Source organism: Eublepharis macularius, chromosome 10, assembly GCF_028583425.1.
Source record: "Eublepharis macularius isolate TG4126 chromosome 10, MPM_Emac_v1.0, whole genome shotgun sequence".
Taxonomy (NCBI): Eukaryota; Metazoa; Chordata; class Lepidosauria; order Squamata; family Eublepharidae; genus Eublepharis; species Eublepharis macularius.
This window is the reverse complement of record NC_072799.1, coordinates 28,357,917-28,385,870: the sequence shown is the minus strand read 5'-3', so window position 1 is coordinate 28,385,870 and position 27,954 is coordinate 28,357,917. Positions and strand designations below refer to the sequence as shown.

The 27,954-nt window shown below is 41.1% G+C and overlaps 2 protein-coding genes across 2 annotated transcripts in view; one reads left to right on the top strand and one right to left on the bottom strand.

Annotated features, from left to right (window-relative positions):
* MANBA (mannosidase beta) overlaps window positions 1–1,731 on the top strand; it is a 62,702-nt gene extending 60,971 nt beyond the window's left edge. Inside the window, exon 17 of the mRNA XM_054990433.1 lies at window positions 562–1,731. Coding sequence (XP_054846408.1) covers window positions 562–786 — 225 coding nt within the window. The 3' untranslated portion in view covers window positions 787–1,731. The remainder of the gene's footprint in view (window positions 1–561) is intronic.
* Window positions 1,732–1,798: 67 nt separating this feature from the next.
* NFKB1 (nuclear factor kappa B subunit 1) overlaps window positions 1,799–27,954 on the bottom strand; it is an 80,384-nt gene continuing 54,228 nt past the window's right edge. Inside the window, exons 12-24 of the mRNA XM_054990432.1 lie at window positions 27,570–27,707; window positions 25,832–25,921; window positions 25,412–25,573; window positions 22,684–22,825; window positions 14,972–15,086; window positions 13,071–13,272; window positions 12,062–12,231; window positions 10,832–10,934; window positions 8,850–8,974; window positions 6,582–6,648; window positions 4,447–4,619; window positions 3,582–3,708; window positions 1,799–2,514 (exon numbers count right to left, since the gene is read on the bottom strand). Of these exons, the coding sequence (XP_054846407.1) occupies window positions 2,327–2,514; window positions 3,582–3,708; window positions 4,447–4,619; window positions 6,582–6,648; window positions 8,850–8,974; window positions 10,832–10,934; window positions 12,062–12,231; window positions 13,071–13,272; window positions 14,972–15,086; window positions 22,684–22,825; window positions 25,412–25,573; window positions 25,832–25,921; window positions 27,570–27,707 (1,802 nt within the window). The 3' untranslated portion in view covers window positions 1,799–2,326. The remainder of the gene's footprint in view (window positions 2,515–3,581; window positions 3,709–4,446; window positions 4,620–6,581; window positions 6,649–8,849; window positions 8,975–10,831; window positions 10,935–12,061; window positions 12,232–13,070; window positions 13,273–14,971; window positions 15,087–22,683; window positions 22,826–25,411; window positions 25,574–25,831; window positions 25,922–27,569; window positions 27,708–27,954) is intronic.

Below are 27,954 nucleotides of genomic sequence, written 5' to 3'. Positions count from 1 at the left end.
TAAAAACAAAAAGCCCTCCTCTCTGGAAGGAAATGGCCGCTGTCAGGAAAATGGCTGTTTTGATGGCAGCCTCAGGAAGCTCCAAACTTTCCCACCCACACGGAAGCCATCCCAGCTTTGCTGTAATCTCTCCCAAAACTTTGGAGCAAAGCAGGTTTGGAAACCCCAGGAGGTGCACACATGTAACATGGTGCTGTGGAGAAGCAGAAAAAAAGCCTCTTCTAGCAGCACTGAACCCAGGGCAGAAAACTTGTGTGAAAGTGGCCAGAGTGGACAGTGCTACAACCGACTAACACTGGTCCGGGGCATCAGAGCTGCAAGGAAGATTCTTGGGTGCTCTCATCACCAGACAGATCTGGGGGGAAGTTAAAACAGATGTAGACTGAAACCTTTTATGCTATAAAAATAGGCACTCCCCTGTATCTTACATGCCATTCACTCCCTTTCTGCAAACAATTTTAGAAGAGATACATAAATACTAGAATGCACTTTGTAAGCTAAATTCCTACAAACAATTAAACATCAAGAATAATATTGGAACAACATTTCCCCTCTTTTCAGGTTTCCATTTCCCAAGAGGAAGATCAGTTTCAGCTTGTCCTGGAAACCACCGCCATCGCTCCTTTTGTTTGGCTGGACGCTGGAGACATCCCAGGGACCTTCAGTGACAATGGATTTCTTCTCACGGAGAAGCAGAGGATCATATTGTTCCATCCCTGGGAGAGCACCAGTATTGTGGAGCTGAAAAAGTCACTCAGCTTAACATCACTGACAGACATTTCCTGAGGAAAGCCCTAAAGAAGGCCTAATGGAAACAGGAAGCTTTTGCCAGAACAGAACTCGCATGCCTTGGGAGGCACAATATGGGACCATTAAGCAGCATTCTTGCAGCAGCTTCTCATACACATGAGCCTCTTAGTCTGCAAGCAGATGCTGAGAGCAAGATCCTTACATCTTTTAGAGTGAGATTGCTTTCAAAGACTTTGAGATCCGTGAAATGAAGCACGTTGAATATCTGATGCTTTCCATGCCTTTGAATTGCAGAGTTTAGAGTCTGTATTTTAGATAGGGGGATGTGCTGCCTTATAAGTAGACTGGGGAATTAATGCATCTGCGAAGGACCACAGGTGGTCAACAGTGATAAAATGCAGATGCATTGGCTAAAAAAGGAAAGGCAGGAAGGGGGGGGTAGTGAGCATACACAGAGCTCCTCCCCCCTCCACAGAGCAAAAGCTGTACATCACTAGAAGCAGCAGCCATTCCTTGGAGGAAGGGCATTCAAGGCAGCAGCTGTGTCTTCCCAGTCAACCTGAATTCTGGCAACTGTCAAACACTGTCTGGAAGAAGGGCAATGAAGAAGAGAGAAAGAGGCCTCTTCCCCCCACCTCCTGTTGCCCAGTTTTCCAAGAATTTTTTGGACCCAATACTTGTCTTTTTTTAAAATCAGAAAGAAAGTGTGTGTGCATATCCAGAACAGATTTGTCATGCCTGCATTACTCATTAGAAACAAGTAAAAATACTTCATTTTCTCATTGGGGGCAGGGGGAGGATTTTAGTTATTCTACTGTTATAGGTCATCATGATTCCCTAACTATATCAGAGAGGTTTGAGAGGCAATAGCTGAATCAGTTCTGCTGCTGCAGATATTATGGACTACCCTTTGCCTGTGCTCTAAGCTCACCCAACGGAATGTGCCTCAATAAAAGCCCACTTTTAGCACAGTTCCTGTGATGAGTGCTTTTCATCGTCAAGCTCCTGCAGCCTTGTTAGTAGCATCAGAACACATCAACACTGGAAATAATCTGTTTTGCTTTTTTATTATAAAAGTAAAATTAAAAAAACCCTAAGCTTTTAAAAGCAATTTTTTCTTAACAGTCATTAATTGAAACCACAAGATATTTACAACAGAGAGATTTCAAAACAGCGTAACAAAAAAAGAGCTCGAGCCTGAATCATTTTTATAGGCACCAAATGAAATTTTAAATACATTTACTAAAATATACATTATATTGTCATCGTATCTACCTTTGATCATTTTCTGAGACTAATTTTTTTGAGCTTCACAGCTTTGGACCACAGTCACTGTCTCTTCTGTAACATTCGCTGAGCATCAAGAGGCAGTTTAAATTTATATTACTAAGGAAGATCTCAGGAAACAAGAAAATGCACTCACGTCCTCACACTGCTGATCCTGATCGTCTCACTTCACAGGGATCCAACTGCTGCTTGTTGAAAAATCTTGCTCTTTAGTGCATTTTGAATTTTTTTTTTTTAAAAAGACACTTCCCTTTCTCTGTAGAAAGCTTTACACAAGTTTTCTGCAACATTAAGTGGCTTCAATTTTACCATGTAGCAAGTTGTCTTGTCCATATCCTGTGGCCAGTTTCTTAAGTGTCACTGGTAACTTGCTGATGGAAGACTCGGAATACGTAAAGCTGAGTTTGCGGAGGGATATCTCTACACCACTATCACAAATGCTTTCAGTGTCTTGGAATTTGAGACTGCAAATTTCACCTGAGCAGAAGAAAACGAAGACTATGATATAGTCATATTTTTTTTAAAAAATGCTAATATGATACAGAGGCCTATATGATAACTGGTACAAAAGAGCAAAGCTAAAGCCCTTTGTCTTCTCCCTGGTCCCACTTAAACTCAAGGTCAACTGTCTTGTCGATGCTAAGTAGGCAAAGTCTCAGATTCAATCCTGGGATTTCCAGTTAAAGGATCTCAGAAGACGTAACTGGCAAAGACCGCTTCTGAAGAGCCTGTAGACCAGCCCAAACAGAATTCGGCTTAATGTGCCAATGACCTGATGCAAGGCCAGCTCCCTTTTCGATTGTCCTCAGGTGGAAACTCTCCCTCTCTCCATGGTACCTGAGATTCCCAAAGTGCTCCAACTGCACAGACCCACCTTGAAATCCCTCTGATGTGAGAAGACAAACGTCTACTTGAAACACTACCGGCCAGTCTGGGAAGCCATTCAACTACCTTAAAAGATGTAGCAATGTGTCCTAATTGCTGTTTCGTTGCTTCCATTAAATGCAATGCCAGACCAAAAAATTAAAAAGCTCATCAGCACATTTTCCAATAATGAAGATTAGATTACTTTCTTTTTTTTAAAAAAAGATGTGCTTGATTAACCCTTTATGGCTTACCTAATAGACTATTAAGAGTGGTATAAATGAAGCTATGAATGCTCAGTTCATTGAACCCCATTTCCAAAACCTTGAAACAGTGAAGACAGAATCCTCCCTAAGACTAACAACCTTAAGAGAATATCCCTTTGCCATGGCACTTCTGCCGTTCCTCTAGGAAACACAGAGCAACGTTTTAGCTTAGCAGGAGCCCTGGAAGATATAGTACAAATGCATGTCAGAGAATTTGACTCATCAGGGCTGCCCATTGAGTTGGGTTGGGATGTGAAGTTAGATCTCCCACATCCAAACCAATCACTCGGTCTTTTAGTACTACGTCTACTATGGGAAACTAATAGATCGGCTCAAATGCTGTTGTAGTTTGCATGGCTTAGCATAATGAAAATTGACCTATTGGTGCTTTCACAAGAGAGGAAGGCGGCTCACCTTTCATTTCCTCTTGGTCAGACTGCCTAGGTGAGATGGACAATGCTTTCTGAATAACCTCAGCAGCTTCTGGATAGTCCATGTCTCTTAAGGCATCAACCAGCTCTCCTATTGTACCTCCAGACACCTAACAAGGAGAGAAAAAACACACCAAAACTGTCACTGAGACAAGCTTTCCTTCCCAATAAAGTACATCGTTGGTTTTGCGCAGAGACTTGTTTCCTGGCTCACCTGGTGGCAGACAATTCTACAGTTCTCTGGAATTTTCTTTCTAGTGAGAAATTAGAAATATCAACCCCAGGAGTAAGGCTCTTTAAAATAAATATGAAAAGCAAATATCACCTTCAGTTGAGAACTCTTTAAGGTTTTTATATCCTTATAAATGTGTATCCTTTAGTTAAATCAAAAGATATAGCCATCTTGGGGTGGGAGTGGGAGGAAAAAAGTAAGCAAAATCTATGGTTGTCTAACTACAGGGGCCTGTGCAACCATTACAATATAAATAATCTCATAAAAGCCTGAAGTGGTTTGGTCCAACCTTACATCTTAAAAAGAAACAATTGATAGGAACTAAATTTCCATTTTGAAGCACCACAGACACAGATAACATACACAGAAGATCTGCATGTGCAGGACTCCCTGTTGAATTGAAGAACTAGCTCATGTACAGAGGATTGCACACAGTGGCTGACCCTCCATTAAACTGAATAGAAAAGCTCTTTTAGGCAGAGAAATCAACAGAGCTTCTGAGATTTAAAAAAAAAAACCCTGCTGAATTGAGGAATTTTACTGACAGTGATGTAAAACTACAGTAGAGTAGAGGAAGGATACTAGGCTAGAGTGACCACTAGCTTGATAGAGTTACCTCATAGTTATCCAGAAGAGTTTTTGATGGAGACGGACTCAAGCGGAAAGCATTGTTTAGAATCCCTAGGCCCAGCTTTTGAGCCAGCATGGACCAATTTTTGTTCAGATCAGGTACTTCAAGCAACTTGTAAAGCTGTAATTTAACGTCCTCGCTCAGTTCTTTCATGTTCCCTGTGAAAGCCAAAAAAAGAACACATTCAATATCCATAATTATGGTTATTTTTGGTTTTGGAATGTACTCAAACATTGGCTCCATTCTCTTCCCATCACTTCTCAAATGAAAGCAATACTTTTATGTCAAGCAGATTGCCAAGGAAAACTACAAGTGAGTGAGCAGTACACTGAACCCAAAGAATTCTAAGTTCAAATTTGGATGCCAAATGTGAGGTGTTCTACTGTGTTAGTCCATTTTTATTCCAACTACAGACAGCAGTGAAACCCTGCTTGAGTGGGTTCAGTGAGGTTGTTGTATGATAAGCCATTCTTCTGAAATAAGAAAAAAATCTTCAAAATCTTTAAATATTTTTCAAATTTTGTATCAAATTCATCTTGAGTTCAAAACTATCCCCATCTAATGCCCCTTGGAAATTACCTGGCCTATATAGTTGAATAAATTACCTTGCTAGAGCTGCTGCCAATTAGCTATCTCTGCCATGAAGGCCAGGGTGGGACAATAGCTAGGTTGCTGGGATTAGATGTGGGAGACCAGCTAAGCTCAAATTTCTTCCCAGCCATGAAGCTGATGGGAAAGTTACTCTTTCTCAGCCTAAACCACCTCTCACAGAACTGTTGAAACAGTAAACAAGAACTAAAGCACTTTGCCTAGGGAAAGGTCCAATGAGATTACAATAACAATATTAAAATTATGTATTAGACCAGAAGTTCCCAATGTGGTGCTCATGGGCACTCTAGTGCCCACCGACACCTTTCCTGGCACCTGCCAAGTGTTCTTACAAAGTGGGCAGGGCCAGGTGGGGCTTTTGCCAAGCAAGGCTTCTGATTGGCTGTGCAGATTATTTTTTAATTAACAAAATTTATATCCCACCTTTATGCCCTCATAAAGGCCACCAAGGTGACTTTTTAAAAACATTGCTTTGGCAGCAGCTGCTACCACATCATAAGGACCTTCACTGTGTGACTGAAAGTAAGCTGCAGCAGCCTTTTTGTGGCTGGATCCATCTCATAGGGCAGCCATTTTGTGGCTACCCCACCATGCTGTGTCAGAATTCTAAATATGCCCACAGGATCAAGACGGTTGGGGACCCCTGTATTAGACCACTTGATTATTTGGCACTTTACACTGTGGAAAGAAACAGACCCAGGCCGTTTCCACACATCTTGCCACGATGGCATCTTCATGGCGCAATTTCCCATCATGACTTCATGGCACAATTTATGAGAGTCATGATAGGAAATCGCGCCATGAAGATGCCGTTGTTCTGTAAGTTTTGTGTGATTTTCTGCAAGGGATAAAGATGTGTGGAAATGGCCCCAGTCTAAATTTCGACTAAGAGAGGGAGAAAGGCAAGGATAATAAATAGATAGTCTCATGTAGAAGTCATAAATGCTGATTTAGGACATGGAAGATCCAGCTTCAAATTTCCATTGAACCTTGAAGCTCACTGGTTGACCAAATTACCAACTCTCAGCCTAATCTTCCTCACAAAGTTGTTATGAGGAGGATAAAAAGCGTGTGTGTGTGTGTGAGAGAGAACCATGTACACTATTAGCACTTTAGAGAAAAGGTGAGAGAGGAAGAGATAGCACCATGTGGCTGTCCTAGGAAGTAATTTAAGGCATAAGCGGCATCAATGGAGAGAATAAATAGGACTGTTTAAGAGAGCAGGAAACTTGCAGCTTAAGTTATCGTACAGTGGCTGGAACAGGAAGTAGCTTTTTGTACACCCATGGCAAAAATAACTGTAGGTCACAGAGTTGGTATGGAACAAAATATTATTTATACCAACCCACCTGGTCTAAGGTGGGGCCTGCGCTGTACAAATCTCAGACTGCCTCAAACAGAGAACGAATTCTTTACAGTGAAATACCTGCTCTGCAATAGCAAACAAAGTGCATACTAGAGCAGAATGCAGAATCAGTGTCAGGTTTCCTCCCCCATTTAAACATTCTTACCTTGTGTCAATAGGTCATCAGAAGTCACCTTTGACTTACAAGGTTTGCCGTTCAAGATATCATACACCTGTTGGAAAGGAGTGGGGTTAACAGTGTGAACGTTAAAAAGAAAACAACCTTCATCCTTTAGTATTCGCTTCAAGCATTATATTTATACTGCTTAACAGGTTTCCCTAGATTGTTTTATTATAATTCATTGGTACATTTTACTATTTTCCCTTCGTGTCTGCATCGTATTAAAAAAATCCAAGAATCACAATGTGTCTTAAGTTTACATTGTTTTGCAACATTCAAAAATAAAACTCCCATGAGCATTTTTTAAAAAGTAGCTGCAAGGGCCAGCAAAGATAAAAGTAGTCTGAATTTTGGTTCCAGTTGTATTTGTCCTGGTGGTGGAAAGTGCTGTCAAGTCGCAGGCAACTTATGGTAATCCTATACAGTTTTCAAAGCTAGAATCTTTAGAGGTGGTTTGCTATGTCTCTACATAGTGATCTTGGACTTGCGATGAGGGCGGAATAGAAGTCCAATAAAATTAATTAATGAATGGTCTCCCATCCTAGTACTAATCAGGGCCAACCCTGCTCAGCTTCCAAGATTGGATGAGGCTGCACTTGCCTATGCTATCATTAGGACACATCTGCCCTAAGCAGTCTGAAAGTAGGATAGTTGTCACAGTGGACTTTCTTTCTCAAAAGAGCCTCGCTCTCACAAAGACAGCACAATCTGTGCCTTAAGAAAGTTCAAGTATGTGTGTGGTTTCTAGCTGCGATAACCATTTTTTCATTGATTTCAGAAATCTTTGTATGAAGCTGAAGATATAACCTTAGAAGCCAGAGCCTTTTGCTTTTGTTGTACTTTCTCAGCTAGATCAGACTCAATAGCACCCCAAGTCTCTTAAGATACTAGACAAAGGCTGGCAGGTGCTCATCAGGTGGTTGGACTTTTGGAGATCTTGGGAGTATTTATACAAGAATGGGAAATGGATCAAGTTGGGTAGCTGTGTTTGTCTGTCTGTCTAGCAGTAGAAAAGAGCAAGAGTCCAGTAGCACCTATAAGACTAAGAATAGGAAATGTACAGGATTGGGAAGGAAGAGGTGTGTAAGGCAGTCTTATACGCATATATTTTGAAATTCTGTTCGAAACCACAAAAATGACCACCTCTCTCCCTTCTACCAGACACACTGGAGGGGATCTGCACATATACTGTGTCCTATTTCTTTCTTTCTTTCTTTCGATACTTCTTTATTTAGATATCTATACCCCATTTTTCTTCCCAATGAGGAATCAAAATAGCTTTGAGTTCACCCCTCTTCCATTTTGTTCCCACAACTACGTGAGATTAGGCTGAGAGTAACTAGTCCAAGATTACCCACTGATTTTCCAAGGTAGAATGGGGATTAGAACCTGGGCCTCCTAGGATCCTAGACTGACTCTCTAACCACTACCCTACACTGTCATCAATTATTTTCCTTCTGTCTGCTGTGCTCCACAGTATCATGGCAGCTGCTCCCATGGTAGGCCTATGCCATCGTCCCTATGCACCCAACCAGCTGTCCCTTCCAAGGTTACCAATGAGGACCCTGACCCTGGAAGAAAAATCATAGAACCATAGAATCATAGGGTTGGAAGGGACCTCTAGGGTCATCTAGTCCAATGTGTACACAGGAGGGGGGATACATGATCAGTATGTTGGGATGATTACCTGAGGGACAGCTAGGGAAGAAAGAGGACTCCAATGTATTCTGTACCAACTCCCCCTTCTATGCATACAGCTGCAGGATGGAATGTGCCCCTGTTAGTCCATTTCTCCACTCTTCCATAAAATCCCCCCATTATGGTGACACTACATTTGCTTTCCTTTTTTTCTTATCAAACAAGGAACATCTTGGTGTGCTGTAATGGTTAAATGTCAGAATGGGACCCTCGAAGACCCAGGTTTGAATCCTCTCTGCTATGGCTTGCTGGGTGACCTTGGCCAGTCACACATGCTCATCCTAACTATCTTACAGGATTGTTGTCAGAATAAAATGGAGGAATGATGTAAGCTGCTTTGGATCCCCACTAGGGACAAAGGTGTTTATAAATGAAGTATATTAAGATAAAAATAAACAAACCTTGCATTGTCACAGCAATCAAGACATTCTGGGTATTTCACACTGCCTGCATTTCAGATCTGCACTACAGTTTTTCTCCGCATGATCCTATGTGTGTAAACTGCCCCTAGAATGGTTTACTGACTTTTGAAATGCTGCACCAAAGATCACTTGCCTCCCAGCTCGTTGCCATGTCGAAAGGTGTTGTTCGAGGGATAGCTTCTTCATCTTCTCTGTCTTTATCACTGCCATCTTCTAGTTCAAACAGTGGTTCGAAGTTCTCAGTGTAGGGATCTGCACCTTAACAGTTGCAATGAAGCACACTGGTGAAAGATCATGAACTTCTCTCACTGCCTTCCATGGTTGGTATGGTAAGGCATTTGCAAGCACAGATCTGTTTCCATCAGGAAGGGAGATCACCCCAGAAGGAAATCTCCCATTCCATCTCTAACAGGCACTTGGATGGAGTGTCAATGACAGGGCTTGAAGGAGCATGAAATTTGCATTTGTGCATGTGCAAAAAGTGGGGCAGAGGAAGGGGCTTACTGGAGGTCATCCTACAGTGACGGCCTCTAAACCTGGAGCAGGCCCAAATGGTCCCAAATAGTCAGGTAAGACCTCCAAAGAACCTCTGTGCCATCAGTGTGGTTTGATTTTACTTGACTAGTTACTTAGACTAACATGATGCTCAATGGGAGGGAGTCAAATAAAGAAGTTCTCCTGGGCAGGTCTCACTGAAATACGCAAGAGTCCTTCCTAGTGGATTGTGCTCTAAATATTCTTTTGCCCAAGCTTTGGTACATACTTGGGTTATTAAAAAGGAGCTCTCGACTCCTAGAGAATGATATTGCACATAGTTGTTTTTTAAAATGTTTGAGATCATCTTTCAGATAAGTCAATGTTTAGCGCCTTAGGATTCTATAGCTGAGCATCATCAAGGGCCCATTATAACAAATTTCAGCTTTTTTGACCCCAAAATTATGATACTGGATCTGAAGGGAAAAGAAAACTAGTTTTATTGAGAAAAAAGTGACCTTAAAGAAAATTCTTTTGTTGTATTCTCATCCCCTGCCCCTAAGTTAGACTGTTCTGGACAGAAGGCTCTATGCTGTTTAAGTTTCTCTTTCTTGCTTCTTATTATCTCCTATTTTTTTAAATGATCTTTTGCGGGGGCAGGGGCGGGGGGGGGGGAGTTCTTGAATACCAAATATAATTTTTTTTCATTCATGCTACCAGCTATCTGCAACCAGTAGGGGGAGCTCAAACACTGTATGTTGACAAAGCTCTGTTCTAATGGAGTAAAATTGTATATACATTATTGTGCTTGTGGTGAAGAAAGCCTCTATATGATTGGCTGACCTGACATCCAGTTACTTAGGGAACAAAGCAAAGCCCTTTCCAACCCAGAATCTGAGAAGGAAGGGAAATTGTAATTTTAGTTGTGATTAACACACAGTGGACGGCTGAGGTCCATAAAGATGTCTTAAAATGTAGGGAAGCTAAACAACAGGAAATCCAAAGGAAAGGAGACTGAAGAAGCAGGCCACAGTCCAAGAAAGGAATGTCAGACAGACAGAGAATGTCAGACCGAGAATGAGACCTCAATAAAAGGGCAGAGGAGACAAGGAATTCAAAGATGAAGCAGTTATTAAAAGGGGGGGGGAAATCTGAAGAAACTTCAGAACTTTTAAATATCAAGGTACAATTAAGGGAATAGAGAAGGATGTAATACAGAGGCTGGTTAACAAAAAAGGTGGCTTACAGAAGTAGGTGCTAGAAACATGGAACTGAAGAAAGAGTGAAGGAAAAACGTGGATGGAGAAAGTCTCACACAGGAAGCGGGAAGGAAGTGGGCAGGCTGGTGAGGGAGCCACAATGACATATCACAGAGTTGTTTGATCTCTAGGCCCTGACAGGAATTCAGCCAGTTGACTTCTGTTGTCACTGAAGCAGTGCTGTGTTGTGGCAACAGAAGCAAGAGTGCCAGGGTTAAATTTTACATGGGTTTGAGCTGTCCAATAAAATGAGTTGAGGACGGAGCAATTCAAGCCCTTCAGGTTGCTGCTGGTCTCTGAACTACATTGATTAATGGTGATTTTTTTAAAAATTTCCGTGTTAGTGAGGACCTGCTTTTTCTTAGACAGCCATGTGCCTTACCTGCAGCCTTGAGAAGTGCTGTCAGTTTTGTAGAACCCCTTCCAGCTGCTATGTGAAGTGGAGTGGTTCCATCATACGTAATGCTGTCAACGTTGGCATCACCCTGTTTTATTGTTTTTTTAAAAAGGCAGGTTAATCTAGGATTGCTATTGCCTCTACAACATTTTTCAATAACCTCAAAAGAAAAAGAGGCCTGCAGAAAAATGAAGGCTCAATTCAAAACTCTAAAGGCTCAACTCAAAACAGCCACAGAAACTAAAGTGGCCTCAAATATACATTTACTGTTGTATATGCACCATGCATCTATGGTGCTACAATTTACAGAAATCAGAGATGACCAACGTATTCATAAATAAGATCATCCCAAGGCAGAATTCGGATGATGAACTAGTAAGGTAAGAAACAGTATGAGACAACTGTGTAATAGTAAGGTATGAAATGCTAAGAGAGAAGTGAATAATTTCAATATGTAAGACTTCCATATACAAGTATGTAAGTGCAGGAAAAATTAACATTAACATGCCATTTAACACAGTATGTCCCAAACCAGGAAAACCAAGAATGGCTTAGGATATCAGCCATAAAAATTACTGTTTTGCCAAACCTTAGCTTTTTACATGTAGTGCTCCCAATCCAGAAATCAAACTCTGAATTATTGGGCAAATGATTACAAACTGAATCTAAGAAGGGGGGGGGGAAATCAAGAGTGGGTTTGTCTACTTTCGCTAAGAAAGTGATGGGACTACCTGCCACTTTATCTCACAAGCTCAACAGTTTGATTCTCCAAGCTAGAAAGAAAACAAAATGACTGAAGCTAGAACTCAATAGAGTACCGTAAAGGTTTAAGTTAGCCACTCTTCTGGCACTGCTAATAGTTGTACATCCAATCATCTATTCCAGCAAACTTCATCACCAGTGAACTAAGACAGGAATGGAATGTTTAAATAAAATGTGTGTGTTATTTGTAGTCTCTTATTTGTACAAGGCAACAGCCTTTGCAAAAGAAAGAGGCAGATTGGTTATCTTGTTTTCACGCTGCTCAAGAAAAGCAGATATCGAACTTTGGCTTACAGAATATGCCTGTTCAGCATTATTGCTGGGCGTGACCTGCAGGCTGTGTGTGTTGCCTACTTTGACTTAGGTGGGAGGATTACAATGAAGAAGAGCAGCTCCTCCTTTTAAGAAAGAAGGAAGCAGAGAAAAGGGTTTTTTTGCCCCCATGGTGTTCACCTCAAGCAGAAGGCAGCCTGCCAAGGAGATATTTCCTTGTTCAACAGCCAGGTGCAAGGCAGTTCTCCCAGATTTTTGTTCCTGGGCGTTGACATCAGCGCCAGCAGCAATGAGGTATCGGAGACAAGACACACTGTTTGCCATCACAGCCAGATGGACAGCATTCAGGCCTGCAAGACAGAAACACAAGGGTAGCAATCAAGATAAAATTCCATGCTAACAAGGAGCATCAGAAAAGGGAGGGGGAGTCTGTGTAAAAAACCAACAAGAAGCATCGTCACATCAGAAGCCTAACAGATTTATTGTAGCACAAGCTCTAGAGCCCATTTCATCTCATGCATTAAATGAAACAGCAATACATGGATACACACACAAAGAAGGAAGGAAAAATAAGTGTAATTGTGGGGCTGAAAGGCCATAAAATGCAATAGGGATACTCTGTGATATTTCTATGCAAATCTTGAAAGTATATGAGATAAGCAGAATGAATGCAGAGTGTAGTAACTGGCAATGCCTACCCAGTCATGTTAAGCAATTTAACACCTATCATGTTGTGTTAAGCAACTGAACACCTAAAATGCACAAGAATGTAAGAAGAGCCTGCTGGATCAGACCAGCAGCCTGTCTAGTCCAGCATACTTTTTCATACAGCAGGCAAAGAGTTGCCCTGGATGGCCAAACAAACAGGGCTCAGAAGCTGAGGCCCTCCCCTGCTCCTGCCTCCTGGCACGGCCATGCAAAGATAAATGAAGGCTCCTTTCAGTCATCCAGGCTCGTAGCCACTGATGGACTTCCCTTCCATTTGATGAAGGGTACTTCAACCCATAAAAGTTTGTGCTACAATAAGTACAATAATCTCACCATTTGGGCACAGACAAGACTTTGACTGAATCATGAGTCTATACTAAAGAAAATGACAAAGATCCTTGACCAAATAGCATGATATGACCTGCGAAACAGTAAAGGATCGATGAGAAATTCTGTGATTCCCCAGGAGACATTTTCTTACCTTCGCCATTCGGAAGGTCTTTCATCAGAGATGCCTCTTGGTGGTTAAGCAGAACATTCAGCACCTTCTCATCCCCTTGTTTGGTTGCCAGATGCAAGACTGAATTCCCATGCCGATCCAAAAGAGTCACATCTGCCCCAGCTCTGAGTAAGGCCTTCACTCCTCCTGCTTGCTTTGTGATGACAGCCAAGTGCAGAGGAGTCTGTTTAAAAAGGAGAAAACAACTAGAAATGAATAACAAAACACTAGTCAAGCATATGCTAATGAACAAATAAGAAACTACCCCGTGAAAATTCAAGTCATGTTATATCATAAACTCAAACCAATTATTTTAGACTCCCAAGATGCATACAAAAGTAACATATGGCAGGTTACATGGGCTTCCTAGCAAAGTTATATTTTTACTTGTTTATCAACAGATCTATGTCAACTTGTAACTTAATTCTAGAGGAGGCTAATAATGCAATAAAGTCAACATCGCTAGCAACCAAATTCAAGTTAGATCAGAAATTAAGATGACATCAGTAGCACAGCAGATATTGAAACCAACAGACAGAAAATACACTACCACCTGTCGTCAAAGATCTGAGAAAACATCAAGGTGTTCCAAACTAATACAGGAAAGGTGAGCTGATAATGGGAGGAAGGTCCATATAAAAAGCCCGACAACTAACGAAGTCTTGTCTCTAGTAGCCACCACCATCTCAGAAGCATACATAGAACAGTACTGTCATGATTGGGCAGGTTCCTATGGGAGCCGGGAGCCCTTCAGATACACTAGTCCCATGCGATTTAGGACTATCAAGGGAAGAACCAGCACTCTGAACTGTGCTTGGAAATGAACTGGCAACCAGCAAGTTTTTTTCAGTATAGATCAGATATGTTTCCAATAACTTTTTCATCACTGTCAGTGTCCTGAATCAACTGGAGTCTTTGAACAATCAAAGACATCCACACACAAAGCATATCACAATAATCTAAACTGGAAGGGATTGGAACATGGATAACTGCAGCCAAATCATGCTTTTCCAGGAAAAGGGCACAACTAGCAACACAGCCAACATCAGCTAGGGTGCTATGTGCCACAGATATTCTTCTGACAAGTTTCCAGAATTTTGCAATTTGACAACCCTCGCTAGGAAATAGATACAGGTGAAGTCCATCCTCCCACATGACATTTGCATTCATACTATGATCGATTGTACATTGGCCAGAGAGTAATGATTAGAAACAGCCATTGGTTGCAAGATCTTCAGCATCTTCAAGCTCAAATAGAATTGCTCAAAGTAATGTTGGAAGTAGCCTTGGAACTCGTTATCTCTACAGGTCCTGATAACAGAATGGGATCTGAGCTTGGAAAACCTACAGACCAAGGGAGGGACTTGGTGTAAAAACGGACAAAAGTCTATCAGCTAATCTTGCTGTGTCTGTCTGATAATTAACTTCAACATTTGAATCACCAGCAGCTGATGACTGTTTAATACCACCCATCCAAACCTGGGCTTCATGCTACAGAAGAGGCATGAACGTAATTCAAGTCATAATCCTTCTGACATGCAGAATAGACCACACTGTTGATCCTATTTCTGATCATTAAAATCCTGGTCTTTAAAAAAACAACCATAAGGTTGCCAAGCAAACACTAACCCAAGACAGCCTACTGATCTACAGGTAGAATGGAAAATGAGAGGAATGTATTAAGAAACTAATTCCCTCATGTTTGCTCACATCTCAGTCTGTTCTCAATGTTGCTGTATCCCCAAACATTACCTTAATTTTGCACAATTAATTAGCCAGATTTCAACAAACATTGTTTTTAAAAAACGTTGCTTCATTTAATTCAGCTACAAATGAAAGCAAAGTTTCCAAGGTTAGGATCATCCTCCCCGTCGGTTGCATACCTGATAAAGGTCATTTCTCACATTGAGAACGTCGTCAACATTCAAGTCTGCTGTAACTTCTAAGAGGTTTCTCAGCAGTTCCACATGAAGATGGATAATTGCTAAGTGAAGGACACTGGCATTGGTCAAAAGAGAGGGGGAAAGAAATCTAAGTTGCAAGGAAGTGAACAGGTCGGGAAAGAGATGCATTTATGTACTTTGAAATACACTTTGTTAGAATACGGTCATACTTGCAGACATGAACACATGGAGAGGGACGGACTGGCCCTGTTGGCATTCCTTTTCATGCATCATTCATCACAAAGCTGGAATGGAACCTACGCATTTGGATTCTGTCCCAACCTTCTGAGGAATGCATGGAGTGTAGAAAGAGGGCAGACTTCCCAACTTCCACGTCTATGAATTCAAATCCCCTTTTAATGCTAGAGTTTCAAAGGCAGAAAATGGGCGTTTGCAAAGAGTTCACCACCTCATCATTTTGCAGCGGAACATAACCACTATTTACATATTTCCTAGAGTTGTCCTAAGACCTACCCAAGAAATTATTTTTCCTTTGGGTATTTCCTGCATGTTGGGCTGGCCATTACTATTCTTCGTTGTAATACAGAATGTGATTCAGTATCATAGGATTCAGATGGGTTAACTGGAAAAATATTATATAAAGGAGGAAAAAACCAGCCCTTGACATACAAATTGAAATATTTTACAAAATTTTATTTTCTCTGGCTCTGAATATTGTGACCATAGTTTCTATTATTGTGTTAATTTATATTTAATAATTAATTCAATATGTGAATTAATGTGAAAAAGGTAAAAAGAACACATTCATGAAAATGCATTACCCTCCTCCCCACACACATATAAATACCTTTATGTGTATCCTATTGATTCAGTTTGAAAATTTCCTTCTCCTTGGTGAAACGTGCTATTATATACCTAATAAATACTGCACATTTTCTCCTTTCTTTTTTTGCATAGACCAACCCACCAACAAGTAACCCACCCTTCCACACTGGGAATTCTAGAGTACAATAAACTATAAGTCTTAAAGGACAGAACAACCCCCACATCCCCATAGGTGGCTCATTAGTGTTTGTATTCAAGTTCATACCCTGGTCTACTTACTCTATCCATTTTCAATTGCCCTTGGAAGTTCACAAAGAGTCAAGAAGAGATGGCCATTCAAAGGACTTGTTTAGAATCCTGCCGTAAGAAACACACTGCCTCTGAAATGGAGGCTGTGTTTAACTATAATCGCTAATAGCTAATGACTACGCATCAATGTCCGGATCCTGGTTCCATTTAAAACAGACTAATGGTTGGCATGGAGGTAAACATGGGGCTTTGCCTGCTTACATGATCACCTCTCTTTGAGCATCAATGGAACAGTATGGGGAGCAGCCACATTGCCCCTTCTCCCATCTCATGTAGGTTATTTATGAACTGGGCCTGAAAGACAGTACGTCAGTGTCCAGCATTTGTGGTATGCACCTCCTATCTGCTCACCCAACTTTGCCTGTTGCACAAGTATTTCCCAGAGCAGGATATAACTGGCCAGAATATAACTAGATGCAAAATAAATGGCTCGTTGCATTTCATAGAGAGAAGGGTAACTGAGATAAACAAAACAATGGAAAAAGCTTTAGGGTTAATTTGCTACATTATGCAATTAAGCCTCGTGCTGCAAACATTATTTTGAAAGCACATATTATAGCCCAATGAATTTTTATGTCCCCAGAAGAGGATTTCTCAGATCGAGTTTGGAGCTATAAAGTAATTCACTCAAAGTGGGATGGAAGCCACACCCCTAATAAATGTTGAATTGTGCATGGTATGTATATTCATGTCATTCTGTTGGCCAAATGCCTACACTATATATATCAGAAAGAGTGGCCTGCATTCGCTATCTTAATTCCTCACCAAATTATTTTGTTTGCAAATATGAGACCTTAATCATTCTAGCTGCCAATAAAAAATAACGATACTTCAGAAATAAATGATGTGTGGATATTGCAGGCTCTTTTTGGATTACTTTACCTGTTTTGCATTAAACTATAGCAGTTGGCTAAACACCATCCCTTTTTCTTCCTTCATATCCATCTAGTGCTAGAATAATAGGTAGGCTAACATGACTTTGTTACAATTTATACTCTACATATCTGACATTAATTATATGCTTGGTACCTTATATTTGATTCTCTCAGCAATCCCATCACATAATTATTTAAAGCAATACAATACAAATTATTTAAAATATTAAAAGGAGGGCAGATATCAAACCAAATTTGGGGGGGGGGGGATCTTGCATTGCTTCTGCAAAATGCCTAGATATCTTCTTCAGTGTGTCTCCAGGGAAAGGGAATTCTAAAACTGTAGAGCAATAAAAAAGAAATCTGTCCTTGGGCCCTTATAGTACAAATTCAGGTGTGGTCAAGAGGATGATATTTGTAGAGCTTAAAGATCAGCCCTGCCTGCCTACATATTCTGCATCTAATTATCCCTCTCCAAACATTTCCTCTTAGTCAAGACAGAACAACTAGATCAAGAGGCATATTGCGCACAGCAAAAATCCAGTTACGTTGCAACATATGCCTCCAAGCAAGGATATGTGAACTAATCCTCTCTCAAAGAAGGGAATTTCCCGTAAGTGTGTATTTTCTTCAAAGAGGAAAACACACACATCGTCCCAGTTCCAGCCAGCGCAGTTCAGGCAAGCACAGCACTGTCATGAGATTCATAGGCAGTTTCCGCTGGATAGAAAGCTGTGTACAGGACTGGACTGAGGAAACCCGGATGAGTAAGAATTTGAGCAGAATTGGGAGGCATGAGACTCATCAGCTAAACTGACAGAGAAAAAAAGTTAAACAGATCCAATAAATAAAGGCAATAAGGCTGAACAGAAGCTGGAACCTTTTCCTCAAGGCAGCCTGATGTCATATTGGTGCAGCTCATTTATCAGTTGTAGCTCTTGCCAACTTAACATAAGAAGTTGCCTTACATCAAGTCAAATCACTGGCTCATCTAACCTGTCTACTCTAAATAGCAATAGCTCTCTAAGGTCAGAGACAGAAAAAGTCCCTTCCCTGCTCCTGCTGCTCGAGAGCCTTTGTTTATTAAAAATATATATATATCCTACTTTGTCTTTGTGGCTCAGGGTACAAATCCAAATTTAAAGCATACAAAATAACACAAAACCCCAGCTAACTCCCCCTTAAAATGTCTGCAGCCACTCCACCCCTGGTCTACCGATGCAACTGAAGTTGTCTCCCTTAACTCCATTAAAAGCCTTAGCAAATAAGATAGCCTTAAAGAGCCTCTCCAAAACTTTGAGAGATGGTTCTCCCCCTCTACCTCAGGGAGCCCATTCCATAAGGCAGCCTAAGGTAGAAATGAGTTCTCTACCAAGAAAAACAAATACTGTTTTTAATAATTTCAGAATATATGTTATTGTTGTTTTGTCAATGCATAAGTTCTGTAAGGGAACAGCAGTAGGGTTTCAAAGCATGTATTTTTCAGTTGGTGAAACAAGGGACTGTTGTTTAGGGAAGGTTAAAAGGTCATTAAGCAGAGTTTTCAATCTCAGAATAGGTTTTTAGTGAGGAGGATTCTTTGAGGGGGATCTTTAAAGTCTGGAATTCCAGAGTCAATAAGATCAAGACTTGATCAAGTGTCAGCCATGGATTGGATGGAAGCTTCCTGAGAGGGTAAGTGACAGTTGAGGCAGCCGCTGGAAGGCAGAAGAACTTCAGGAAGAAGTAGTGAAGTATGCTGCCACGGAGGCCTTCCAAGAGTTGGGTGAGTGAGAGGATGAAGGCGAGGGGGATTCAAGGAGAAGGCAGGAGAAAGAGCACAGATAGCCAAGGAAGAGGCTAGAACTATAAGCGAGTCTATTTGATGAGATGCGAAGAATGCCTCAGCAGGACCAGAGGGAAGACTGCAAAGTAACCTGAGTCAGTCCTTTACTTGCATCAGCAGGGAGCTCCCAAGCTTATCAGGACATTATCCAGCAGTCAACGTACGAGGAACTGGCTGGGGTGAAGGAGTGGGGAAACCTGGCCTTTTTATTTTAATAGGAAAAGTGACTATTAGAGCCTCATCAGGGCCTTCTGCAGGAGCCATCTTGCACATGGGCAAAATCAACAGCTGCCTCTACCTTATGGAACAGCCTACCTGAAGAGACCAGGAAAGTTTCAACTCTCCTGGCTTTCCACAAATGATGCAAAAATGAATTATTCAAAAGTGTTTTTTACTCATAGGAGGGCTGTACTGTAAGGAAGCAGTCTCAAAGAGATGTATCAGAAAAGGGAAGGGGAGACTATAGACTTTGCTATTATTGCTGTAAGTATGATCGAATATAGTCTTTATTATCGTTGCTGTAAACATGATTCTACTGGATAGTTCTTATGTTGTTGTTTAATATGTTAGTCTTAGAATTGCTTATGCTCTGTCTCAGCATTTCTTCAACTCTATATTGGATGCCTGCTGGTTTTAAATCTTTGCAAATCTTCATGCAGTCTTACATTTTTCATTGAAATGTCTTCAAAACTGACTGTACTGACTCACCCTGCATCGTCCACCTTAAGTCTCAATGAGAAACACTTGAGTGCCTTGAGTGTCAGTGAGAAAGGCAGACTATAAATAATGCAAACCAGGGCTTTTTTTCTGGGAAAAGAAGTGGTGGAACTCTCAAGAGAAAAATGAGGGAGAAACACACAGCCCCCCTTACAAAACGGCCATTTCCTCCAGGGGAACTGATCTCTGTCTGAAGATCGGGGGTGGGTGGGGGCACGCACTGGTCACAAGAGGTATCGGAACTCTGTTCCACTGCGTTCCCACTGAAAAAAAAGCCCTGATGCAAACAAACAAATAAATAAAACCTTTACTAAGGGACAGTAGCATATACATTTGATTTTCAATTGTTTAATTTTTTTTCCTGTTTAAGGCTTACATCTTTATTTCCAGGGGACCTCACCAACAACCTAGTGAGGCTTGGAAACCTTTAAGGTCTTATCAGGTCACCACAAGTTCCACTACAGAAAAAGCACAGGTTCTTGTTACTGCCAGCTGGACCACCTTTAGCAGAGGAACAATCAGTAAGTGGCAACCTGAGATCCATAGTTGACACACAGGGACAGACATATGGGAAGAGATAATTCTTTAGACTTCCAAAGGTCACAATTAGCACTCTGAATTGAATTCAGAAACATACTGGTAGCCAGTACAGCTGTTTTAAGATAAGCAAGGTATGTTCCTGTCAGCTAGCCCCTTACAATAACCGGGTTGCCACATTTTGAACCAGTTGCAGTTTTTGGGTTGTCTTCAAGGGCAGTCCCAATATAGAGCACATTACAGTAACCTGAGTTGTGAGGCTACAAAAGCATGGATTAGCATGAACAGGACAGCTGAATGAAACAAAGAAGAGAATTGGTGAACCAAATTTAGCTGATCGAAGACATTCTTGGCCACCACAGTAACCTGCTTTTCAAACAAAGGTGCTTTTCATGAACATCCCTAAGCTCTTAACCTGCTTTGCAAATGCCAACTCCGGTCCATCTACCATAACTGCATCCAATTCCTCCAAAGCATCAGCCTTCCTGACCAGCATCACCTAGGTCTTAATTTAAATTTTTCTTGTTTTGCCTCAAAGCACTGGTTAAAATCTGAGGTGGATGCATCTGGGAGCTCAAATAAAGAAATGCGTGCGTCCTGCATATTGATGACATCCAACCCCATGCATCTGATGAAGAGAACTGTGATTCTCGAAAGTTTATACTACAATAAAGTTGATTAGTCTTTAAGGTGCTACTGGATTCTTTACTATTCTATCCAACCCCATAGCTCTGCGCAATCTCATTCAGGAGCCTCGTAAAAATACTGAAGAGCATTTATGACAGAATATGAGGCATCTCACTGGACAGATCCCAGCCTGCTGATTCTGGTTCTGTGATGGAAACTCTTTGTGTCTATTCAGGCAAGGAAACCCAAAATCATGGAAGAGCTATTCCTCTAGCACCAACTCCATATTCCAGCCCATGAACCAGGATGGGGTGATTAACTGTATCAAGGGCAGCTGAGATAACAATAAGAAACATGATTCTCCCGTGTCCAGCTTTAAACTAAGATAGTCTGCCACAGGAGCAGACTGAAAACAGCCCTGGAGCAAGTCAAGCTGAGTGGCCCTGCCATTCACGCACCCTCTGCATCATCCCACAGACTGGAAGCAGTGCAGGAGTCAGCTGGTAGGCTGATACAAACTGCCATGGCCGATGAGAGATCTGGACCAAGCAGCCTTTGAGGATTTGGTAGAGTAGTTGAGCCTTGCCTTTGCTTGGTCCTGGCCACCAGTGGCCCCCAAGAGCAGTAGGCCACTCTGAAGTTTCACTGTAAGTTAAATGGCCAGTCCATCCCTGCCTATCAGTGTAACTAAAGCTGTCCTCTTTAACTGGAGAAGCTTGGAACTTCAGGATGCAAAGCACGTGCTCTACCATGGAGCTGCTGGCTCTCCCTATTTACATCCACCTACACTTTATGGAAGAGACCAATGATCTAAACGTTGTATTCCAGGGAACACTGGGATTCTTTGGAACGTAGCAGAGACTCTTAATGAGAAGACAGTAACAGCAAACAGGCTTGCAAGAAAGACATCTTGTTTGCTATTACCAATCTTGCTCTGCTGTATGCAGCAACCACAAAGGAATTCTGGGCATATTACAGAGGGAGGATTCGTCATTGGGTAGACTGACTTTGAAATACTGAACATTTGAAAACCACTGCAATAGAGGCTAAATCCTTGCAGCTGGGTGAGTGCTTTGCTACTGTTGTGCTTGTTCCCACAGTATATGCTGTAGCACAGCCTCCTCAGAGGGTTAGGGATGATTGGCTCTTGGGACAGGGACAGGAAATTGCTTGAGAGCTGGAGGGAGAAAACAAGGGGTTCTCTGGAACAATTATTGAACACTTAGGCAAGGAATCCTGTGGCAAATCATGAATGCTAGATCTCCAGAAAAAGACATCATCTGGATTGTATTCCTATGATGGTTTTCATGGGGTAACCTGAGAGATACTGGAGCTCTCCAACACAGAAGCCTTCTTGCACAGAGATTCTTCCTGAACTTCTGAAGGCGAAGCAGCAGCCATCTCAAGTTTGGGCTGGCTCATTTTAATCTTCTGCTTTCATCTCGTTCATCTTTCCAACAACTCTTTGAGCCCTTTCCATTATCTTTCAACCAAACAGTTCTTGAAATAAACAGTTTGAAAAACCAGCTTGTTGGAGTCATTAAAAGGGGAAAGCTTGCTGGAAAAGGACTAGGATGAGTTTTCTTTGATCTAGAAGGCAAAAGGGGTTCAGGTGCCAAAAAGACGCATCCTGTTTTGAAATGTTAGATGAGTCAAATCATTTTCTCTCTCTGTCTAAATGAGAAGCACCTACAGCATATGAATCATAGCAATGTAACCTCATTCTGTAACTGCTACTTTCCCTTTAATGCATCATCTCAAAAGTGAGAAGCCATCTATAAACAGAACAATATGACACGTATCTCCCCTGCATCAACATAAAAAGTAAAAAAAAAAACACGATAAAGAAGAACAATTTTCTATGACAAGTTCAGAATGAAAGAAGAACTCTTTCACAAATTTGAGGAATCACCTTTTCTGTTGGATAAAGAATAGTCATCTATCGTTTTATAAAAGATCAGGAATTACAAACTTACTTATCACCATTTTCATCCTGGACAGTGGTAAGGTGTCGCTGAACAGCCAGTAACATCTTCACATCTCCAGTTACGGCGTAGTCAAAAAGGGCATTGGCATGACGCTTGGCAAGCTCCATGGCCTTCTCCAAAAAGAAACCCTCTGCACAGGGAGGGAAAGAGATCACTGTCGTTGTAACACACACATATACACAAATTCCCAATGCAACAATAAAAATCAACTGTGGCATATATGATAGTATCAACTGACTCAAACCTTCTTGCTTTAGTCCCGAGCATTCAGAATCTGGCACTTTCTCATGAACTGAAAACAGAGATCTAAAGCAAACTTCTGCAAATCACTCCAATGAGCAATGGGAGCAGGCAAACAGGAAGTGCCTCACTCAAGAGGCAACTCTTGCTGCAAGGATCTGGAACCATTACTGCCATTCTGAAATGGCTGTAGATTCAGCTATGTAGCAACCCTGTGTTAATCTGCAGGCTCTTGGAATGGAGATCACACACCCCTCCTCCATTTTTTGCAATATATAATCCATTGATTCACGGCACTGATTAGCCACAAATCCATTAATGTGGGACCATCCTTAGAAAGAAAAGAGAGGAGATGAACTGATGACTTAGGCAATGGCTCAAATTATCACAACTCACATGAACACATGAAGTTGCTTTATACTGAATTACACCCTTGGTCCATCGAAGTCATTATTGTCTATTCAGACTGGCAGCAGCGCTCCAAGGTCTTCAGTGGAGGTCTTTCACATCACCTACTACCAGATCTTTTTACCCACTGATGCCATGGATTGAACCTGGGACCTTCTGCATGCCAAGCAGATGCTCGACCCCTGAGCTACACCCCTCCCTACACATTAAGACCATTAAGGAGACAATCAACATGTCATAAAACGTTAAAAAATTGCAAACACAAATTTAATTCTACTCAGATCTCGGAAGCTAAGCAGGGTCAGCCTTGGTTAGTAATTAGATGGGAGACCTCCAACAAAGACCAAGGTCACTATATAGAGGCAAGCAATGGTAAACCCCCTCCATTACTCTCTTGTCTTAAAACCCCCAGCAGGGGTAGCCATAAGTCAGCTATGACTTGACAACACTTTCCACCATCAATATAAGCCCAATGAATTTCTTAGAATGCTTTCCTATGACATGACCCAAACAACAAGAGAAAATGACCTGTGCAATGTCTGGAACAAAGAGGTGTCTTCATACAAAGCAATGGAAGCAGACACAGGAGAATACATTAATGATTCACAAATCCTTCCTCACTCTCATGTTTTCAGGTCTCATGAACAGTAGAGGAGATGAGTATATGCCTTGCAAAGAAATATACACTCCGCTCACGTGAAGGGAGTCACAATGTTAGCTGTGAAAAGTTTTAAAAGAGATCAGAAGGCTATGCCAATTTCCCCTTTCTTCAAAGCCAGCAAAGCTGGTTCCTCAGGCGGGTTTGTCTATTTCTTCTTCACCTCCCAGAAGGGGAGGTGAAACTGACAGAGCCTTTGGGAAGCAAAGAGGAAATTAGCAAACCTTCTGAGGAGTGATCTTTGCTGGCTCTGTAGAGAGGCGAAATTGACAGAGCCTTTCGATCTCTTTTAAAACTCAGCTTCCTGGATAACATTACAACTCCCTTCACTTCGTGTTCTCATGTAATTTGTTTCTTGTAGCTTAGCTCTGAGTAGACCTGTCCATTCTAACACTGAATATTCAGCATGCAAGCATTCACTCTTGGGAAATGCTGTTTCCAGCCTTTGAACCCTTTTCTTGACTCGAGGTGCCAGGGTATTTCTCATTTTTCGTGTGGACAACCTCCAAAAGGCAAAATGATCAAAAATAAATATCTCGAATTTATACATAGTTTGCTCTATAAATAACTCTGATTGGAACATTTCCAAGTTGATTCAATGCATACCCACAGAACTGTCACAACAGTTGAGCAAGTTTCAGATTTAATAAATGGGTTTAGCCTGGAAATATCGTTTCACTGCACTCTGCAAATGAGAATACAGCAGTCTCTTGCACCTAACAATCTGTTTGTTTTTTTTGCCACAACATACCAGATAGCATCCTATTCACTTCCACAATGCAAATTGTCACAGGAAGGAGTGTTGCCAAAATATGGATCCCTATGTCTAGGAAGCATTTGGGGATGCATCTTTTTAAGCATGAACAGATCTCTTCCTATTCTCTTAGATGAACCTCTGGAACTGAGTGGAGGGGAGTTGGAAGCATGTCTCAGTCCTTCCACAAATGGAACAAAAGGTCACACAAAGGGGGGAGGAATTCTGCCAACTGTTGCAACCCCCTGTGCCATATCCAACTTAATTCCCCAAGGGTCCCTCTGATTTTCTAGATCAATTTTCGAATGGGTACCAGAGGTTGTAGGGGGAAGATTCTCAGCGTACAGGATCCAACCTTTTATTTCTAAGATCCAAACAATATTTGCTTTCATGCTGCTATAAATGTTACAAACATTACAACAGTAATGCCCTCAATTGAGACTGGGTGGCAGCGCTGATCTTATTTATTATTAGATATAATGGCTATGGTATCTATGAATATATTAGAAAATATGAATTTAGGGAATGGATCCCTCTGTTCCAAAGGTTAATTGAACTTTGCCATTCTGAAACTGAACGCTACATGCAAAGTCCACATCTTCTAGTTTTTCCTGCCCAGATTAATACAATGACACTGAAGAAAACCACGCACCAACCTTGCAAACTTATCTCTGCCTCTTCTGGCTTGGGAGCTGCACAAATTCTGGTTTTGCTTCTCTCTTCAACCTCTGTTTTTTCCTTGAATTTCACAGTATGTTTTTTGCTGCTCCTGCAGCAACTTTCGCCATCTTCCTTTTTAGACATGTCACTTGAGAATCCTTAAGAACAGAAGTAAGTAGTATTGATTCTTTCATACTGATTACACTCTATTGGTAAAACAAAGTTAAAGGACATGGATATTTGCCAAGAGCTCCAACCTGTCCTCTGCTGCACTGGGAGCAAACTCAGCTAGCGACATTTGCTAGCGTCTGGAAGTTCATACAACCACCATTTGCAATGCTCACATACTGCCTAGTAGTAATTTTGCTGATCTTCCAGCTTCATTAAAATAAAATGTATGAAAAACTTATAATTACCATGTTTCATTCCAGCACCAGCCTTGTTTGTGCTGGAATGGAAGTGCATTCCTCCATAACCAGAATAACCATATGGCGGGTACCCATAACCTAAACAACGGCAAACAGAATAAGTATGTGAGTCTTAAGCTTAAAAACAAATATCCAAAATCCAACATTCAATTTTAAATGCTCAGCTTCAAACAGATAGCTCCTATTCTTTCTGGCCAAAAAACCTGAGGAGTTCTCTTTTTAAAACAACCAACTCCAGAGTCTATTATCATTCCCGACTCCCACACTGCCCCCACTTACCTTAAGGACAATAAAGGCAACATTTCCATATCATCCAAAGCAGAGATGCCCATTGACTTCAATGGACTTAGAAAGCTTAGGATAACTCTACTAAGGATAGCACTGTTAGAAACCTAGACAGCACAGTTAGAAACCTAGACTATATATATATATAGTACAAATGTTTTGGATCAGCCTATCATCAGTCATTGGTACTTATTACTATAGTGTATTATAGCAGTTAGAGTACTAGATTAGAATCCAGAAAACCCTCACTCTGTCATGAAGCTCACAAAATGATCTTGGGCCTCTCTCAGCCACATAAGGTTGTTGCTGTGAAGATTAAATGGAGAAGACAGGAGAATGATGTTGTAAATCACTTGGGGTCCCCCTTGGGGAGAAAAGTGAGGTATAAATATTTTAATTAATAAGAATTACATTACTCTATTTTTAAGGAATTGGTGGATACTACAAGTTGCTTTGAGTCACTTCATAAAACTAAAGAATCCATCCTATCATATCTAAAGGGGGAAAAGTTCATTCATCCTTGGGAGAGAACTAAGTAAAAGACCCACATATCAGAAACATACTGAAAGGTGTCCGTAGCATTGCTGAGTGTGTGTCTAGGTTACCACTGTCAACCAGAAAGAGAAAACATTACACTTGGATAACAGCTCTCGCAAGAGAAGTAGCTTTTATTCAGTGTTGATATCCGATGGTTCAGCCATCTATGACAGCTATCCCACAGGGGAAGGAGATAAAATGTATCTTCCTTTCGGTTCCTTTTCAGAGCTCCTATGATTAAATAATCTTGAGCAATGACTAATAGAATAATAAATTAATTTCTAAAGCAAAATATACTAGACAGAAATTTAGCAACCAACAAGGTTATATTTGGACCACTATTTAGCATCAGAAAGAGAAGAATCCTCCTGAGAATCATTAGCTGGAGCACAGGATAAAAGAGGTAAAATCCAATGATTCTTGAAAACAGTAAAAAAGAGGATTTTCCAATATTTTATGAGACAAAAATGTATCTTCGTAAACTGTGCTTCCACTGGTTCTTGTTATATAATACAAGCCCTTTCATCATACATACCCCACCCACCAAAATAAGAGGGCAGGGGTTTACTACACATGCCCAAACAAAATTTATTTCACTAATCTGGTTTGGGGATCACATACACTTCAAAGTAAGCCATTGAAATAAACAAGAGGGCAAATATAATTCTGGTCTATTTTACCCTATTTGCTAATTTCAGATTTCCTTTCAATGTAATTGGGGGTAAAAATTACTCCAACAGCATCACAGTAAACAAAAATTTTTAAGAAGTGTTGGGACAGGACTATTGACCTCATTATGTTAGAGGAATGTACTGAGTATGGAGTTGTAAAAGTCTGAAAACCAAGTTTTAGAATTCCCAAAATACATATTTCACTGTTTATATTAGATGCGTTTTTCCTTTACCTGATCCAGCCCCTCCACCACCACCATTTCCTCCTCCTCCATACATTCCACCTCCTCCAGCACCCGCGCCGCTTCCACCGTAGCTGTCAGAAAAGTTAGGCATAAGTTTCTGTCGTTTTCTCTGTACTTCTTCCTTATCTGCATTTTTGAACAGAGTGACAGAAGGATGCAAACAATGAAGAAATCAAATCAATTCTATCCCCAAGGTCATTGTTCTAACAAGAAAGGGATACAATTCTCTCCTCTAACCCATATGCTGAGTGTTTGGATTTTGTCACCTTCAGTTAAAGTGAATAAAAGAGATATCCATGCCTTAATTTTACTAAACACATCCAAATCTCTACATGGGAGAAATCCTTATGAGCAGTGTGGGGGAGGGAGAGGT